Consider the following 18,978-nt stretch of genomic DNA (forward strand, 5'->3'; position numbering starts at 1 on the left):
CCACACTAACGTAAGATATATGCACTCCAGTGTCCACTGAAGTACTATTTACAATAGACAAGCTATAGAAGCAACCTAAGTGCCCATCAAATAGATGACTGGATAAAAAAGATGTGGTATATATAAACAGTGGAATATTACTAAGCCATTAAAAAATTAATTATTGTCATTTGAGACAACATGTACGGATCTAGAGGATATTATGCTAACTGAAATAAGTCAGTCAAAGACAAAAACTGCATGATCTCACTCATATGCAGAATCGAAAAAACAAAACAAACAAACTGAACAAAATGAAAACAGACTCATAGATACAAAGAACAAATGGGTTGCCAGAAGGGAGGGGGGTAGGAGAGGTGGGCGAAATATGTGTAGGGGATTAAGAGGTACAAACCTCCAGTTTAATAGTAAGCAAGTCATGGGGATGTATATACAGCATAAGGAATATGGTCAGTAATATTATAATAACTTTGTATGGGGACAGATGGTTACGAGACTTATCATGGTGATCATTTCATAATGTATGCAAATGTCAAGTCATTACATAGTATATCCAAAAGTAACATAATATTGTACGTCAACTATATTTCAATTTTAAAAATGCACATGGTACATTCACAAAAACTGATCATATACTAAGTAATGAAGAAAATACCAGTAAATTTGATCAAACAGAAGCATCATAAAGTCTTTCATCAGAATACAATAAAACTAGAAACTAACAAAAATTAAAAAACAAAAAAGGCTCTTCATCTGAAAACTCAAACATTTTTATTAAACAAGTTTTGGGTAAAAAAACTAAAATTACAGATTTTCTTAAAAAATTGGGCTTCCCTGGTGGTGCGGTGGTAGAGAGTCCACCTGCCAGTGCAGGGGACGCGGGTTCGTGCCCTGGTCCGGGAAGATCCCACATGCCGCCATGGCCGCTGAGCCTGCGCATCCGGAGCCTGTGCTCCGCAACGGGAGAGGCCACAACAGCGAGAGGCCCGCATACCACACACAAAAAAATAATAATAAATCCTTTACATATTAGAGTAAACAAGATACATCTGAAGTGTGATCAGAGGAAAAACCACAGCCTTACAAACCTGTATCGATAAAAATATATAAATGAATTAAATTAACCACTCAAAAGCTAGAAAAATAAGAAAGTAAACCAAAAACAGCATAAGAAAATAAATAATAAAGGTAAAAGCAGAAATCAGTGGAGAATGAAAAAAAAAGTAGGTATGATAAATAAACCAAATCCTGTTACTTTGGAAAAAATTAACAAAATAGACAAACGACTAGGTAAGGGAAAAAAATCTACAAAATAAGAAATGACAAAAGGGAAATAACGATTGAAACAGAGAATTTTTTAAAATCATGAGACTACTTTCCAGACCTCTAGGCAAATAAATTATGAAAGTTAGCTGAAATGGAAAAAACTAGTTGCCAAAATTGCCCCCATTAGACAGAAAGCTTTAAAGACTAACTTTCCTAGAAGAAATAGAGGAACTTATAATAAAAGAATTATGTCACAAAAAAGTATCAACCCCAGATGGTTTCATAGGGAAATTCTACCAAATCCAACAGTGGAGAGTCGCAATGCTATGAACTGTCCCTGACTTTTGTGGGGAATAAAATACACATATTAATACTAAGTGTATGGAGTTCCCTGGTGACCTAGTGGTTAGGATTCTGGGCTTTCACTGCTGTGGCCAGGGTTCAATCCCTATTCGGGGAACTGAGATCCTGCAAGCCGTGCGGTGCAGCCAAAAAAAAATCAATAAAAAACCGAGAACAAAAGTGAAAACCAGAAAGATCTAACAGGCTTGAAGAAATTAAACAAAATCAAATAGAAAACAGTATATTAAAAAATAAGTAAATACCAAGAGTATTCAATAGTGTGGCTGCTGTCCTGGGGCCACCAATCTAAACTTTTTATGTCATAAACTTTGTTCAATTCAGCTGGTTTTCCAACTTGTAAGACCCTCAAAATCACCAGCCTAGGCCCTAAAATACTATAAATATCCTTTCCTGACTTCCCCTTTCTGAGAAATTACTAAGACCTAGTCAAGATGGATTTTCCCTTACTGTAAAATAAGCTAATAAATTTAGCCTTGATAAATGTTTTTTTCTGGCAGTTTTTTGTGGAGTGGATAGTAAAGAGAAGGAAAATTCAACATAGATAAGGATTGAAGAGTACCTCAGAGAAAAACAAACAGAAATAGGAATATAAGAAGTATAGGAGTTTTGGGGGGAAATGAAAAACTTAGTTTTAGCATACTGTAGATAAAGTCAACAAATTCTGGAGAGCTATTTGGGAGTCATACCCACGGAGATGATTGCTTTAAGTCTAGCGAACGGTAGAAGAAACTATACAGAGAAAACTGTTACCTATACCAATCCTACAAATAAGTGATAGAAATGATTTTATTAACTCATTCACCATCCAGATGATTCAGAGACTAAAAAACGATATGAAAGCCACCTTAAAAATATTGCTTAGCAGTAATATTCCATTGCATATATGTGCCACATCTTCTTTATCCATTCATCTGTCGATGGACACTTAGGTTGCTTCCATGTCCTGGCTATTGTAAATAGAGCTGCAATGAACATTGTGGTACATGTCTCTTTTTGAATTATGGTTTTCTCAGGGTATATGCCCAGTAATGCGATATCTGGGTCATATGGTAGTTCTATTTTTAGTTTTTTAAGGAACCTCCATACTGTTCTCAATTGTGGCTATATCAATTTACATTCCCACCAATAGTGCAAGAGGGTTCCCTTTTCTCCACACCCTCTCCAGCATTTACTGTTTGTAGATTTTCTGATGATGGCCATTCTAAACAGTGTGAGGTGATACCTCATTGTGGTTTTGATTTGCATTTGTCTAATTAGTGATGTTGACGTTCTTTTCATGTATTTGTTGGCCATCTGTATGTCTTCTTTGAAGAAATGTCTATTTACGTCTTCTGCCCATTTTTGGATTGGGTTGTTTGTTTTTGTGATATTGAGCTGCATGAGCTGCTTGTACATTCTGGAGATACATGTACCACAGTGTTCACTGCAGCACTATTTACAATAGCCAGGACATGGAAGCAACCTAAATGTCCATCAACAGATGAATGGATAAAGAAAATGTGACACATATATACAATGGAATATTACTCAGCCATAAAAAGAAACGAAATTGAGTTATTTGTAGTGAGGTGGATGGACCTAGAGTCTGTCATACAGAGTGAAGTAAGTCAGAAAGAGAAAAACAAATACCATATGCTAACACATATATATGGAATCTAAAAAAAAAAAAAAAAAAGGTTCTGAAGAACCTAGGGGAAGGACAGGAATAAAGACGCAGATGTAGAGAATGGACTTGAGGGTATGGGGAGCGGTAAGGGTAAGCTGGGACGAAGTGAGAGAGTGGTATGGACATATATACACTACCAAATGTAAAACAGATAGCTAGTGGGAAGCAGCCGCATAGCACAGGGAGATCAGCTCAGTGCTTTGTGTCTACCTAGAGGGGTGGGATAGGGAGGGTGGGAGGGAGACACAAGAGGGAGGCGATATGCAGATATATGTATATGTATAGCTGATTCACTTTGTTATACAGCAGAAACTAACACACCATTGTAAAGCAATTATACTCCAATAAAGATGTTAAAAAAATAAAATAAAACATGGGAGGTATAAAAACTAAGTGAAAGCAGCATACAGAGACTAAACAGTTATTCAAATGGCAGAGTTAAAAGTAGGAAGTTTAAAAAAAACACTAAAGTCATAAGGAGGGAAACTACTACTCTCACCTCAACTCCTCCACAGCAGGTAACAACTAATTAACAATTCACCAGCTCAGGAGGTAATGCTTATCAAATCCCCTTCAGGTAATTCATTTCTAACTGTCTTTATTAGATTAGTTATTTCACAACTGGAAAGGTCAGTGGATGGCTTCCTCGAAGACAGACACACTTCTTAGCAAATGTCAGTTATTAAAATCACTTTGTCCAGAGAAAAAACAAAAACTATCCAGTTTTTTAAAAAATCATGTGCCCATAAAATCAAGCCCATTTAAAATCCTGAAGATATGTGGATTTTGAGAATTCAGTAGATTCCATTTAGAAACAATTAGACTTCATTTTTCACAATATCAGATAACATTAGAACATGGCATATTTTCAAGATAAACAAACAGAAACACACTTTAAAACTGTCCCTACCCTTCCCACCCCCAACCCCAGCAAGTATCTATCAGCACATTCTAAAAAGCAAAGCTTCTTCATGCAAGTGTTCACCAGAAACAACCACCACCACCTATTCCTAAAATAGCTAGTGATGAAACAGAAGGACAGTGAGAAAGCTGGCGAGGTGACTAACACACTGTGCAGGAGGGTGCTCTACAACTACTGGCATGCAGTGACCGTCAAGCAGGTGAACAGAATCACAGGCAGAGACTACCAGCTAGAACCCTTAAAGGGGCTGAATGCTCCAAGCAGAAAGCCCAACTTCCTGGTTCATCTCAGTAATTCTCAGTGAGAAAGAATTCTACCACCAAAAGGACTAAGGTTTGTAACAAAGGAAACTCTCAGGAACAAAACAGCAATTATAAATGCTAAATTCTTCAACAAATGAAAAATCTATGTACACTTTGGAGAATAATTTAAGCATGTTCCCTATTTACACTAAAAATATATAGCAGCGCTTTTCATTAAAATTAGTTTGCTCCATTACATAATTTCATCTTTAACAACTAAGCATATGATAGAGTATATTTCATTATTTATAACTCAAAAACAGGGCACCTCCAAAGTGGAGTTATTTTATCCTACACTGAAGAGAACGCTTTGGTTCTAATTATATATATCAATGGATATACAGGCTGCAACTTTTACAGTCCTACAGTTTGGCTCAGGGTAATGACTCATTTGTCTAATTAGAGAACTGGTCATGCATTTTTCTGTTTTTGTTGTTGTTTTTATTTTTCCTTTCTTAGAATATCAATATTATCATTTAAAAACTGGGTCCATCTCCAATAAAAGATAAAGACAATGAGAATATTCTGGAACTTAGCAAAAATTTTAATTAACTAGGTCTTTGGAACAATCAAATAGCTTTTAAAACAGCTCAAAGATAAAATATTTAATGAGTCAAAAGAAGACCATCCTAAAATGTTTCTCCCATAATGAACAGATACTAAAGAAAAACATTAGAGACCCAACTTAATTAAGGATATGCACGGAAATAAAATGCATATCATTCCACCTCCTCAGTGATAATGTTTTAGTACATAATAGACATACAGGGTACTCATATTGTATTTTCCAGGACAATTCCAAAATCAAACACTTTATACCCATAAACACTTGTACTTATCAAACTATATGTGCCTAATTTGGGCTGAGATATGATAATAGTTATTTTCTTAATGCAGCTTTATTCAAACATAACTCCAATGTTGTAATTTGTGATTAAGACAAATTCACATTATCTATAGCCTTTTAGTTGGCTCGGTTGGCCCAGGAAGACATTTTTGGCATTGCTTATTAAATTTTTAAAAATTCATGTTTATTTTCTATTACTAAAAAATGCAGAGGGGAAGCAAGTTTAAAGCCAAAAAGAAAATAAAAGAGAATACCATTTCAGTTAAAAGCTATTGGATTATTTTTTATATACCCAATTCACTAGACCATGGAGGGATCAAGAAACTATGACCAGCAGGTCAAATACAGCCCCATTGCCTGTTTTTGTAAATAATTTTATTGGAACATAGCCATGTGCCTTTGTTTACTTATTGCCTATGGCTGTTTCCACTCTACAGTAACAGAGTTAAGCAGTTGCAACAGAGACTATATAACCCATAAAGTCTAAAACATTTACTATCTGGCCATTTACAAAAAAAAATTTTGAGCCTCCCTGCTCTAGACCTTTTAAGATATAACACAGAAAACTCCTACATTAGTGCTAAGTTAAATAACTTTAATATTTTTTGCCTAATTTATGATTTGACATATACTGTTAAAGTGCCCTTTATCCAAGTCCTTGTAAATTAAGGTTTAGCTTTAGTTGCTTTATTCACTGAGGTTTCCCATGTACAAACCATTATACGGAGAAGAAGCTGTGAAGGTTAGCTTTAGATTAGCAAAGACTATTCCCATCAGATTTGCTTGTTGCCTATTTTTCTTATATTGCTGTAAAATTACCATTTCGGAGTCACTGTGAGAGGCCTGACCCAGGCCGGGTGCAGGCCCTAGCTCAGAGTGAGAAGCTTGGTCAAGGGAGAGAAGGGGCTCAATAATGTCATCGTAATCATCTTCCTCTGTATCCCCCTCCCCATCGGCAAAAGTACCTCTAGTCAAGAAATCGGAGCGCGTCCGCGCCATTCGAGCTTTCTTTTTATGGGCCGGTCTGGCAACCTGCTTGACCAAATGATAAAACAAATAACACAAAAATGTTTTGTTTTGGTTTTTGGGAGATGATGCCAATGAAAGACATCAGAGAGCTCATGAATTTCTTGAAACATCCCCTCCACCCCTGTGCCCTTTCACTAGAAGTGACAGCGATAACCAAAAGCAATCCATATTCATTACTCTGGACAAAGAATAAGAATGGAAGCTAAATCTATACTGTTCTTCTCCATAGCCAAGGAAGTCATCTTTCACTGCCATAATGAGTCACCAAAGTCACTTGCATAAATTGCCTTCTTTTCCTCAGCAACTTCTTCTTTGTAAATATAATCTGGATTTTTAGGCACCCTTCCCTGCCTGAAGTACTCCTCTCTAAGTGTAACAGACTTAACTCATGGCTTCTTTCTCTATAAACACTTGGGAGTAAATGAGTAGATGAGGTGCTCTACCTACAAGAATAATAATTTCCAAAACAGCGTGCACCTATTTTGCATAGAAGATAAATGAAACAAAAGTCAATACTTACCTCTCTTTGGCCCGGCCCAGTTAACTTCACAGGTTTCCAAGCTGGTTCATCTTGTTTATGGAGTTGAGGATTTCCACTGTTTAAGGCTTCCTTGGTGACACTTAGGATAAAACAACAGGATTACATTTCAATTCCTAGCAGATATCTCATGGCAGCAGTTTTAAAAGTACAGCATGAAATATAGTCTAACAAGTCAGGTCAAAGAAATGGATTTGATAATGAGAAAGGGAAAATACCAAATCCCCAAATCTTTAGAATCAGTCTCAGAAGAAGGGGCCTTTACTCTAATCATTATAAAATACCTGATAAGTAGCCACCCAGTGATGAGTACCTCATTACTTTGTTTTATACTGAGATGGTCCTATTGATAAGCAAATTTTCATTCTGAAATCTCTGTAGCTTTCATCTGTGGTCTTAGCTTAAAATTTTTAGAATAAAATCAACACTGGCAGAATAAGAAATTGTTATCAAGCTAAAAGATATATGTCCCAAACCATAAAGATGATATAGTGTTAGTCTGTGAAAATTTAATTCTGCTTGAATAACCACATGATATGACTGCTTTATCATTAAATTCTCTGTAGAAATGAATGTCTGTGTCTGATGAAAATCTGAACAGAACCTGTACTTTTATGGCCCCAATTATCTATATTAACTCAGAACCATGAGTCTTAAAATTTATCAATAACAGGACTGTAAACTCACTGAAAATCATATCTTACCTTCTAGCATACTGCTGGGTTTAAAGTAGACACTAACTTAAAATACCATTTGGCAGAGTAATTGCCCTTGCATTCAAAATCTTCCACTTAATTTTATAAATGAAGGCCTAGGTTATCTTGTCCTTTGCCCTATGCAATAATCCCTAAACAAAGGTAATTAGATGTCAATCTTTCTGATAGCTAAAAGCTTCTCAGAGATCTCCCTCTGACCAGTGTACAATCAAGTCCAGCAATCCTAGGTTGTCCTGAATAACCCTTTTGGTTATTAAAAATCTCTCTTGCCACAGTTGAGCCATTTACCTTCGATTTTCTTCTCCAAAAGAGAAACAATTAATAGCACCTGACCACCCTAACTAACTTTTAAACTCACAGCATTTTCTCTAAGTTTCTCCATGATTTCTTTTTTGTTCTCCCTTACTAACCAGCTGAAGACTAAGATGTACTTATCACCACTATGGCATAGAAAGGACACTAATCTAATGTTACTTCCTAATCATGACATCCAATGCTCATTTCTAAACAGGAAACTCAAATTCTGGTCTCAGCTGTTTCTCTAAATATGTGACCTTATACAAGTCCTTTCACCTCCACGGGCACCAGTGACCTCATCTATAATATGTGGGAACTGGACTAGATATTATAACTTAGAAACACTAACATTTATGATTCTATAAAATGCTAATGTTTCTAGTATTACTTACAGAACAAGAGAAGATGTGAAGTATGAATTTTACTTAAACTTTCACACAAACAATCTAATATATAACCATTTTGAAGATACATAGATATTAATAAGGTAAAGCAAACTAGGTCAAGTAGCTGTAAGACTTTATCTTGGCAAAATGATAAAAGGAATAATTCACAAGGATGATTGTTTTTGAAATCTGTAAGTCTTCTACAAAACAGATTCATGGATGTAACAACTATGTACATACACACATGCACACCCCTCACATAACTAAAATTAATCAGAATGACAGAAAATAATATGTTTTTAACATTCTCTGGTGGGCTTATATGCTACACAGAGTCTGAACTTTTGGGCAATCTCTAGGTTAATGTGCAGCACTAGAATCTCAAGTTGTCATGTAGTCCAACTGCATTTCACACTCCTGTATAAAAATTCTCAGTGGAAAAATAAAATATCAATGATCTCTTGCCCATATTTACAAAGAGTTTCTATAAAATCTGTAATTTTAAAGACTGACAGAGTTAAAAGTTAGGTTATGATGAGAAAAGGTTATTTTCAGAGTTAACATGAAATTTAACTTTTTTAGCCCTAAGATATAGCCCTCCTTTCATTTAAACAGTGATATTCTCCCACAAGAACAGAAAGAATTCACTGTATACATAGCCTTAACATAAATATCTTAAATTTTGTCAAATTTGTTTTTATGTACCACTTAAGAAATGCTTTCTCACAGCTACCACTACTTAAGACAACCTAAAAGAGTAAAGAACTTCCACTTATGTGAGGTATTTAAAGTAGTCACAGGGAATTCCCTGGCGGTCCAGTGATTAGGACTCCACGCTTTCACTGCCAAGGGCCCAGGTTCAATCTCTGGTTGGGGAACTAAGATCTCACAAGGCGCGCAGACAAAAATAAATACAGTAGTCATATTTTTAGAAACAGAAAGTAGAATGGTGGTTGCCAGGGGCTGGAGGTAAGGGGAAAAGGGGAACTGCTTTCAATGGGTAATTGAGTTTGTTTTGCAAGATGAAAAAGCTCTAGAGATCTGTTGCACAACAACGTGCATACAGTTAACACAAGTGAACTGTACACTTTAAAATGGTTAAGATGGTAAATTTTATGTGGTTTTTATTCCCACCCCCCCAAAAAAAAGGTACAAAGAACTTAATGCAGACCATAAATAGACCAACAGCTGTGACAAAGCACATTAACTTTAAAGCCTGATACTAACAAGCTTGGACTGCTACACCTAACAGCTCTAGGGCAACCAGCAATTGCTGACTGCCTACTAAGTTTCCAGGCACTGTACAGCCCTTCACAAATGTTTTCTCACTTAATGGGGAGGAACCAAAAACCCTGCTCTCTGTGCTTAGTCAAAGACTCCTAGGGTATAATTATATCCAATTTCAGGTGGCTGGTGGAGTCAACAATTAGGAAATTTTTTTACACACAGAAAATGGCTAATTTGAGTAGCACCCATACAAATAGTTGAGGCAGATCAAGGCACCCTAATGAAAATTTCCAAAAAGTTTCCCACTTATACATAAAAATAAATAAAGACTTCACTTACAGGGAACTACTCATATTTTCCTTTGGCGTGAAGAAAATGGCCCTAGTAGTTCCATCTCTGAAAGGGTCATCAGATTTGTAGCTACAAGGCTGAGTTGGCCTAAGTTGTTCTCTTTTTGAAATGCGATTATTAGAGAGTTTACAGGCTACATTCAGTTGGGTGGACATTTTGTCTGTCTTGGATAATTCCTTAACAGCACTAGATTGGCATGGGCCTCCTTTTCTTTCAAAGAACAGAGTGACAGGTCGGTCCTTCAAGGGTAAGTGAGCAGAGGGACTGTCTTTTGGGGCAAGAGCAGCATCTTTTACAGTTACTGATGGAGTCCCAGCTACACTGGGTTCGTCCTTATTTGGGGTATTCAGGATGAGAAGAGAGGATGGCCTCTCTATTCTTTGCTTTGACTGATGGAAAGATGGTACCAGAAAAGTCTCCCCAGTTCTTGGCTTTTCAATTGTCTTAAAGGCTTTACGCTCCTTTTCTAAAATATCTGTTTGCTGGCGAATCTGTTCCATCATCTCTTTTTCATTCTGCTGCTGCAATTGCTTTTGCCGTTCTTCCTTCTCAGTGTTTAGCTTTTCTAACTTCTTAAGCACAATATTGGAAGAAGCTGTATTCAACGAAGCAACAACTTGATTTTCCCCTGGGAAGTGGTACTTTCTGGCTTCCCTGTTGATATCCAAAGTAAGAGATGGAAGTGTTTCTTCACTTTCCAATAGTTTGTTTCTCTGGACACTTGTATCTAGCTGAGAACTTGTTTTCAGTGGGTCTTGTTGGGGAATATAAAAAAATGTAGGCAGACTATTTGAAATAAAGGAGTCTCTCAGCTGTGGTTTACAGGTAATAGATTCAGAACTGCAAACCAGTTTTTCCTTCATAGCCCCATTCTTTAAATGCACTGAGTCAGAAGGTGCCCTCTTTTGAATCAATGTATAGTTAGTCTCATTTGAGGTACTGAGGGCATTGTCCTGTGAATCAGAATTTGGACTGCTAGGTATCTTAGGTGACAGGAACGGCACATCTCCTTCATCTAGAATTACAGGCTCTAGTTTGCTCTTTTGGTTTTCCTCACAGCTCAGAAGTTCCAAGCTTCCTTGAGAGCTTTCACTATCCGGTGTACCCTGTAAAGACTGAAGGCCCGCAGGCATCAGTTCTGTAGACCACCTACGTTCTTCTGAAGGAGACACACCGCCAAGAGAACGGACTTTCAGCAATTCTAAACTAAATATAGCTTGCTCTAGTTCTCTCATTCTCCGACTTTCTCTTTTGGCCCGACCCACTTTTTTCTGGTGGAGATCTTCCAAGGACTTGGGTCTCTCTCTTACAGTCACATCTGCCTGCAAGTCCATACCACTTTGACTTCTGGCTCTCTCCTGTCGCTTGTTTGGGGACTCGTTCAAGCAGTCTTTTGAACTTTCATGACTAATTCGATTACTCTCTATCACAGATTTACATTCCTCTATGGCTTTTACTCTGTTGTCAAATGAACAATCCTCCCATTCTGAAGGGTCTGAACCGAGAACTTCCAGAGTTCCATATGGCTTGATATTTGCCAATCCAAGTTTTAGTTTTGTTTTTTTTAGTCTTTGTTCTTTTAAAGCTTTAAATCTATATCAAAACAGGAAAAAAAAATAGGCTAGAGATATCTCTTGGTTACCACTGGAGACAATACATTTATTGAGAATATTTTAAAAAGTGGAAAGTCTCAAAAATTTTCTTTTTATAATATTAAGTATTTCTTAAACTAACTTGGATGCACATTTCACAATTCTATTTCTAGTGGAGAAGACAAACTGAGATAACCAATTCTAACTCAAGTTAGGCAAATGTTAGAGCAGACATATAAGTACTTGACAAGTGAGGAGTTAATTATTATAGCAAAAAAGATTACCTTTGTCTTGCTCTGAATCCTCTACATAGTGACTGCAAAAGGATAATTTTGTTCCTTTGTTCTTGATACCTCTTACTTTCCCTGTAGCCTTTCCATCTCGCCTGTATGCAGATAGCAGCCATGTGCCTCCGCCTATAGTGCTCCCTCCATTTCTGCTGGATGACGATGGCTGCAGTCCGGAGCTCCAAATACCGCTGCCTCTGTAAGTGAGCACGCCAGGAAGCTTGAAGAACAGTGGCTGCACTAGCCATAACTAAAGCATCCTGCTGCACAGCTGCATCTCTGGCTTGCTTCTGATTTAGGTAATTCCTCCAGAATCGCTGTGGGGAAGACAAAGTAATAAAAACTGTTGTCATATCTTATAACACATTCTCACAGAAATTTCTTATGTCATAACTAGAGGTTAAGTGGCTAAACAGCTAAACTGTGGGTGGTTAAAGTAAAAAAAGTTTCCTTTTCCAGATATGCCTGGCTAAAATAACTATTTTAGATAATATAACCTCAATGAAGTTAATTATACAACTTAAAGTAATTTAAAACTTTTTGATGCTTTCATGCCCTACAAATTAATTTTAACAAATTACATTATATTCTCACCTACAATTTGCCAATATTGATGGGTTTAACGTCATCGTGTATACATTGCAAAGATTAAGATATTAAAGATTTTCTTGTACAAACAGTAAAGATCCTGTGGAAAACAGCCAGCATATAAATCAACGAGGGAGAAAATAAAAGATAAATGTAAAATATGATACCTTTCATCCAAAATGAATACATAACAACAACAATGTACATATAATTCTCAAATATCACTCACAACACTAAAAATAACTTGCCAACAAAAATTAAGGCACATAACTCCTTTGCCCCTAATCATACCTCGCAAGACATTATAACTATAAATTCAATTTAATTTCAATTTAACACCATTAAAGTCTATTATTATATGCCAGGTAATCTGTTGGATGCTGTGAACATTTAACAAATGAGTAGGACACATTCTCACCACTGAAGAAATTTACATTCTTACTTAAATGTTTCACAGTAAAACAGTTCTAGTTACTAAAACACTGGCTAAATAAACTAGCCAATCTCATGCAAAGAATCTTTTGTTTCCTACCTGGATGATAACGGATGCCTGTCTCAGATGGAGGAAATGCTGCCTACACAGCAAGACCCTGAACCATCGCTGCAACAATATGATTCTGCGGAGCACCTCTTGGTGAAGCAGATCTTGTAGGTGTTGTCGTTCCTGCTCCTTTAGGAACACCTACCAGGAGGAAAAAAGATGAAGCATACAGCTTAAGAAGAAATGAGAAATTTATTTCATGCATCATCGTTCCTATGGTAAGCTTTTTTAGAGAAGAACAGACACAGTGGCAAACAGGTACAAGCAGTACTGATAAATTTTTCCATCAACTTAGCCAAAGTAGTCATTCTCAAACTGGAAAGGAGGCATTAGAATACAGAAGGGGAACTGGAAAGGTGAACATTACTACAAAGATCCCAGTGCTAGAGACTGTGATACATTATTCCCTTGGGAACTTCACCATTAGGAGCCAATGTAGTACTGGTAATATTAATATGTCATATTTTTCAAGGATGTTGGAGTGGGGAAAAAAAAGATGACAACCACAGATTTTAAAGTTTGATCATAATATGAATAAACCAATAATGATAAGTATTTTTGAAACCCAGCATGCATCAAAGGCTTCTTGCTGCCCAAAGCTGTTCGTCAGTTTACTTATTTACTCCTTCATTCTATTATAAATCTTTAGGGAGATACAAAGATAACTTAGACATAGTCCCTTTGGAAACAGGATTTACACTTCAACATTAAGAGCAGGTAGATATTAAAAACTGTATATATTTAAGGTGTACAATGTGATGTTTTGATGTATGTATAAACATTTTGAAATGATTACCACAATCTAATTAACATATCCATCACTTCCCATTTTTGTCAAAAATTAAAAAATATTCTTAGAAAGTACAGATAGATATTAGATACCCAAAGAGGAAAACAGTAAGCTATTCAGGGCAAGAGACAGAGGACTCCACCTGAGCAAAACAAGGAGTTGGAAATAAGAATAAAGGTACAGGGACTCCCCTGGTGGTCCAGTGGTTAAGAATCCACCTTCCAAGTCAGGGGATGTGGGTTGGATCCCTGGTCGGGGAACTAAGATTCCACATGTCACGGTGCAACTAAGCCCACGTGCCACAGTTACTGAGCCCATGTGCCACAACTAGAGAGAAGCCTGTGTGCCACAACGAAGATCCCGCCTGCCGCAAGTAAGACCCAACGCAGCCAAATAAATAAATTTCTAAAAATGTAAAAAAAAAAAATTTATAAAAAAATGAATAGGGGCTTCCCTGGTGGCACAGTGGTTGAGAGTCCGCCTGCCGATGCAGGGGGCACAGGTTCGTGCCCCGGTCTGGGAAGATCCCACATGCCACGGAGCAGCTGGGCCCGTGAGCCATGGCCACTGAGCCTGCGCATCCGGAGCCTGTGCTCCGCAACGGGAGAGGCCAAAACAGTGAGAGGCCCACGTACCGCAAAAAAAAAAAAAAAAAAAAGAATAAAGATACGTACTGGGACAATGGAACAATTAATAGCATGAAGTGGGGCTTCCCTGGTGGTACAGTGGTTAAGAATCCGCCTGCCAATGCAGGGGACATGGGTTCAAGCCCTGGTCCGGGAAGATCCCACATGCCACAGAGCAACTAAGCCTGTGTGCCACAACTACTGAGCCTGTGCTCTAGAGCCCGCGAGCCACAACTACTGAGCCCACATGCCACAACTACTGAAGCCCGCGCACCTAGAGCCCATGCTCCGCAACAAAGAGTAGCCCCTGCTCGCTGCAACTAGAGAAAGCCCACACGCAACACCAAAGACCCACTGCAGCCAAAAGTAAATAAATTTATTAAAAAAAGAAAAAAACAGTGTGAAGTCACAACATGGAGATTCTTGAAAAAGAGAAAGATGTTTAGATTTAATGAGGAAATTATAAGGGGATTATTATTGAGCAGGAGGCTGACATAAAGTATATTAAGATGATGATTTTGATACTATGGGTAGAGTGTGTTAAATGGAATAAAAATAGACTGGCATTAGATGATGGATCTGTTTACTGTAGGAGAAATGTGTGAGAGCTACAAAACAGAACTAAAATGGAAACAGTAAGAATGGAGAAAAAGGGAGAGATGTGAGAAACATTTATAAGGAAAAAAACAGAAACAGAACTTTGTAAAATGATTAAAGTGAAGGGTAAGCCAAAATATGATTATGGTTTCTAGCCTAAGAAACTAGAAGAAAGGTGACAGAGAAAAAGACTAGTTGATTAGTTAAAGACAGTAGGGGAACCTGGATAAGGTCACTTCAGACAAATTGAGTTGATAATTACAGTGCAATACCTAGGAAGAAATGCTTTTTAAGCAGTTAAAATTATAGGCAGCACTAGAGCATTGGCTATAATCTATTTGATTAATACTGACTATATTATTAAGTAAAAATCTTGGCCTAACTGATTTCCTTATGAAATCTGGTACACTATCTTTCTTATAAACATTCTCCTCGGCAAAGACTGCCATTATTACTTATATACAAAAATGCACTCAATCTGGCAAAAGCTGTATATATTATATTTACCATGGATTTTCCAACTTGATAATTATCTGGATTAAGATTTATTTTCCTGAAGAAATCCTGAATGTTAAATTTGGATGGAATAATATTTCGGGGAAGAAGTACGTGGAAATGGCTCACAAAATCCTGAAAAGCGAAAAGAAAATGTTGTAAAATCACAAAAGAATCATATGTAAACAAAATCCTAAATTAGCTAATTGTCCTTTTATTGATCTTTTTCTCATTATTTTAAACAGTGTGAAACCAAGAATTTACTTGTTAATTTAAAATATTTCAAAAGGTTAATTAGTAAAATGGTGGGGGGAGATAGTGATTCCTACATATTCTGTTATCAAAGGGGAATGAAAGAAGAAAAGAAGGGCAGAAGCTAATTCTCCCTTTGAGAAAGCTGTACTAAAGACCAAAGAAAAGGTTATTTAACAAAAATCTGAATTTTTTAGCAGAAAAATAAGCAAAGGTGACAGCTATTTCAGGGTACAACTGAGAATAAAGCTTTCACTCAACAGTAAAGACCTGCTCAGCTGCTGAAAAGCTTCAAAATAATTTCTATATCCATAGCAGCAGTAGCTGATGAGAACAGTTGTGAGCCTTGCTGGCAGCCTCCTATGTAAGAAAATCCTGCTGAGAAGACTTTAGGAAAAATTAAATGGGATCTTTTCTTTTGAACTAGATAGTTCTGATTGAAGTATTTCAATTACTGGCGTAATCAGTGTGAAGAACTGCCATGTTATGAGTAAACTTATATTAACAAACATTCAGATCCAATGAGAATAACCAAGTAGTGGATTCTATTACAACACAAGCTTAATGAGATTGTTGTCATTCTCTATCCCTCTTCAATTCTGTATACAAAAGACAGAATGTAAAGGAAGAATCAGGAGAAATAAACAACAAGTGAGACCCAAATAAAAAATAAGCAAGGCATAGGAATACTTTACTTGATGTACAAATATATTTAAATATCACTATAAAAGCATAACCTGGAAAGAATATTTGCAGCTGTATCCTGATTGGCGAATTCGAACTGTCTCCAGCATCCCAGTATACCGAAGCTGTCTAAGTACCAAGGCATCACTGAACCTTAACGGCAACTAAAACAAAGCAAATGGAGAAAAGATTAACCCAGGAGAATAGATCTCCAAATTAATGTTTGTCTTACAAGTGTAGTTAAGTTTTGAATATCTAGGAATTGACTGGAGGCTGTCTGGTTAAGATACAGCAGAGGTAATGGGACAATCTTACCTCCCCAGCTGGTAGCTTCAGAAAAGTTCTAACTGCCTGACCAAAAGGAAAAAAGAGACACAAGCTTCCAGGCTTCTCTACTTGCAGAAGAAGAGGGCCTTCAAAGCTCAAAAGGAATGTAGTTGCCCACAGGCCACACAGTCTAGTCACTATAAAATTTGTAACAAGATTAACCTACTTATACATAGTCAAGACTGTCTATATTTTTATTAAGTAAGATTTTATCTACAATCTCACTCAGAAACGACTTACCCCACACTCTTCCAGTTGCCTTGGTTAACTTGAGAGCTGACATATTTCTTCTTGTATGACTAGTACAAGGTTAAAAGAAGTTTACTTCCCTAGTTTTTGCTGATGATACTGGTATGACACATTGAAAAACAAAAAATTCCTATAATCCCTGAGAATTGATCTCTCACTGTATAAGCATCAATAGGGAAGAGGCTAAAGGGAGGCATTCAATCATCACCAGTCATGACACTTTGTCACTCCTAGGTATCTCATAGGCATATTTTTAGACATTCAAAAGAGGCTGTATTTGGAGCTTCTGATATTTCTCCCTATTCTCTAAATACTATTTTCAATGATCCACTAAGGCAATCCTAAATATTTTCCTGCAGAAAGATGGGGCATACCAGCTGTCAAAAAAAAAAAAAAAGTCAAGTGGGCAACTTACGTTAAATAATAATAGCAGTTAATATTTATTTAGTACTTATTCTGTGCCCTTAAATACTTCATTAATTGAACGCTTTGCATAGCAAGAATAACAGGGACTCAAACTTCTATTTAACTGTAAATAAAATGGTTTCCTCTTTTGTCTCTATAAAAGAATGGCTAACATTTACTAAGTGCTTAGTATGGGCCAGGAACATTCTAAGTACTTTATAGGTATTGACTCATATGTATTCACAAAACACTATGAGGTTGGTCCTACAATTCCAGTATATTGTTGCACAGATGAAAATATTTAAGGCATAGAAAGATTAAGTAACTCATCTAAGATCACAAAGCTTATAACTAGCAGAGCTAGAGACTGCTTATTAAGAATTAAGAAAGCTGAAACTAATTCCTATGACATTTTAGCAGTTTGGGCTAGAACTATTTTTTCCTATGATGGACATAAAGATGACAACTGTTCACACTTAACAGGTATGTTTTACAAAGCTCTAATAAGAGGAACTGTCATATAAAACAAGAAGAAATCAAGAATGTTGAGTATCTTCCCTATTTTGAAGAGACAAGAATCTCTAAACATGAAAAATGCCACGCAAGTTCTGTAAGAATAACTGATACCTTATATCTAAACAAGAGAGATTAACCTTGGTACGGGTAACAAAAGTTGCATAAAATTCTTTTATATGATGGAATTTCAAGAGATTTTTGCTTCTGTAGGAGATGCTAAATTCTAGGAGATGCTAAATTGAGTCCATATAAATACTTTTCAGGCAGCTAAGTGAGGAAATAAGGATATTCATAGAAAATATAGAACACTGTTTTCCTTACAAAGATTATAGATAGCTCTTCCCCGCCACTTATTCTTAGAATTTAAAGCTTGGTTTGAAGTAAGCTGAGCTAGAAGCTCTTATTTACAGACATTTTTACCTTTTCGGCATTAGAGCGAATGCATTTTACAAAATATGGTTCTGCTTGACCAAGTGTTTCCATCAGCTTGCTTAATGAGGCCTGCAATACAAAGCAATATAATTAGCACTTACTCTCATTCCAAACTGGCAACGAATGGTTTATAAATATAAACAACAATGTTGGTAAAATATGCAAAAAAAAAGTGGTATACATAGAAATAGGTTTGTTTCTGAAAAGCACATTGTGTACACTGCCATACTGATTAAACTGAGGCCAGTTAAGGACGAGGATGGCAGTTTAACCATTTAACCAGTTTAACCAGCTGACAGACTGGCAATAGTAAATACTGCAGATATATTTTATAGTAATCTAAGTCTATAATAAATTTTTTACCTTTCTTCACATTTCATGAAACAACTTTATTCAAACTCATGCAGTCTCAGAGTAACTTTGGGAAAACATCCAGTAGGGTATCAAGGAAGGTAGTAATCCCCTGCTTCAATTTTAATGTTTGAGTATGTAGTGATGTTCCCTCTTTCATTCCTGATGCTGATAATTTGTGCTTTGCCTCTTTTTTCCAGATTAGTCTGACTGGAGGTTTATAAATTTTCTGATATTTTCAACGAACCAGTTTTTTTATTTCATTGGTTTTTCTCTATTATTTTTCTCTTTTCGATCTCACTGATGATTTCTACTTTAACATTTCACTCCTGCTTG

At 36.5% G+C, this 18,978-nt stretch overlaps 1 protein-coding gene across 1 annotated transcript in view; it reads right to left on the bottom strand.

Moving 5' to 3' along the window:
• MYO9A (myosin IXA) overlaps positions 1-18,978 on the bottom strand; it is a 266,091-nt gene that overhangs the window by 74,527 nt on the left and 172,586 nt on the right. The window contains exons 20-27 of the mRNA XM_060153325.1: positions 18,280-18,360; positions 16,416-16,526; positions 15,439-15,561; positions 12,910-13,059; positions 11,787-12,106; positions 9,899-11,503; positions 6,916-7,015; positions 6,186-6,401 (exon numbers count right to left, since the gene is read on the bottom strand). Coding sequence (XP_060009308.1) covers positions 6,186-6,401; positions 6,916-7,015; positions 9,899-11,503; positions 11,787-12,106; positions 12,910-13,059; positions 15,439-15,561; positions 16,416-16,526; positions 18,280-18,360 — 2,706 coding nt within the window. The remainder of the gene's footprint in view (positions 1-6,185; positions 6,402-6,915; positions 7,016-9,898; positions 11,504-11,786; positions 12,107-12,909; positions 13,060-15,438; positions 15,562-16,415; positions 16,527-18,279; positions 18,361-18,978) is intronic.

The sequence above is a fragment of the Lagenorhynchus albirostris genome, chromosome 1 (genome assembly GCF_949774975.1).
Source record: "Lagenorhynchus albirostris chromosome 1, mLagAlb1.1, whole genome shotgun sequence".
In the NCBI taxonomy this organism is placed as follows: Eukaryota; Metazoa; Chordata; class Mammalia; order Artiodactyla; family Delphinidae; genus Lagenorhynchus; species Lagenorhynchus albirostris.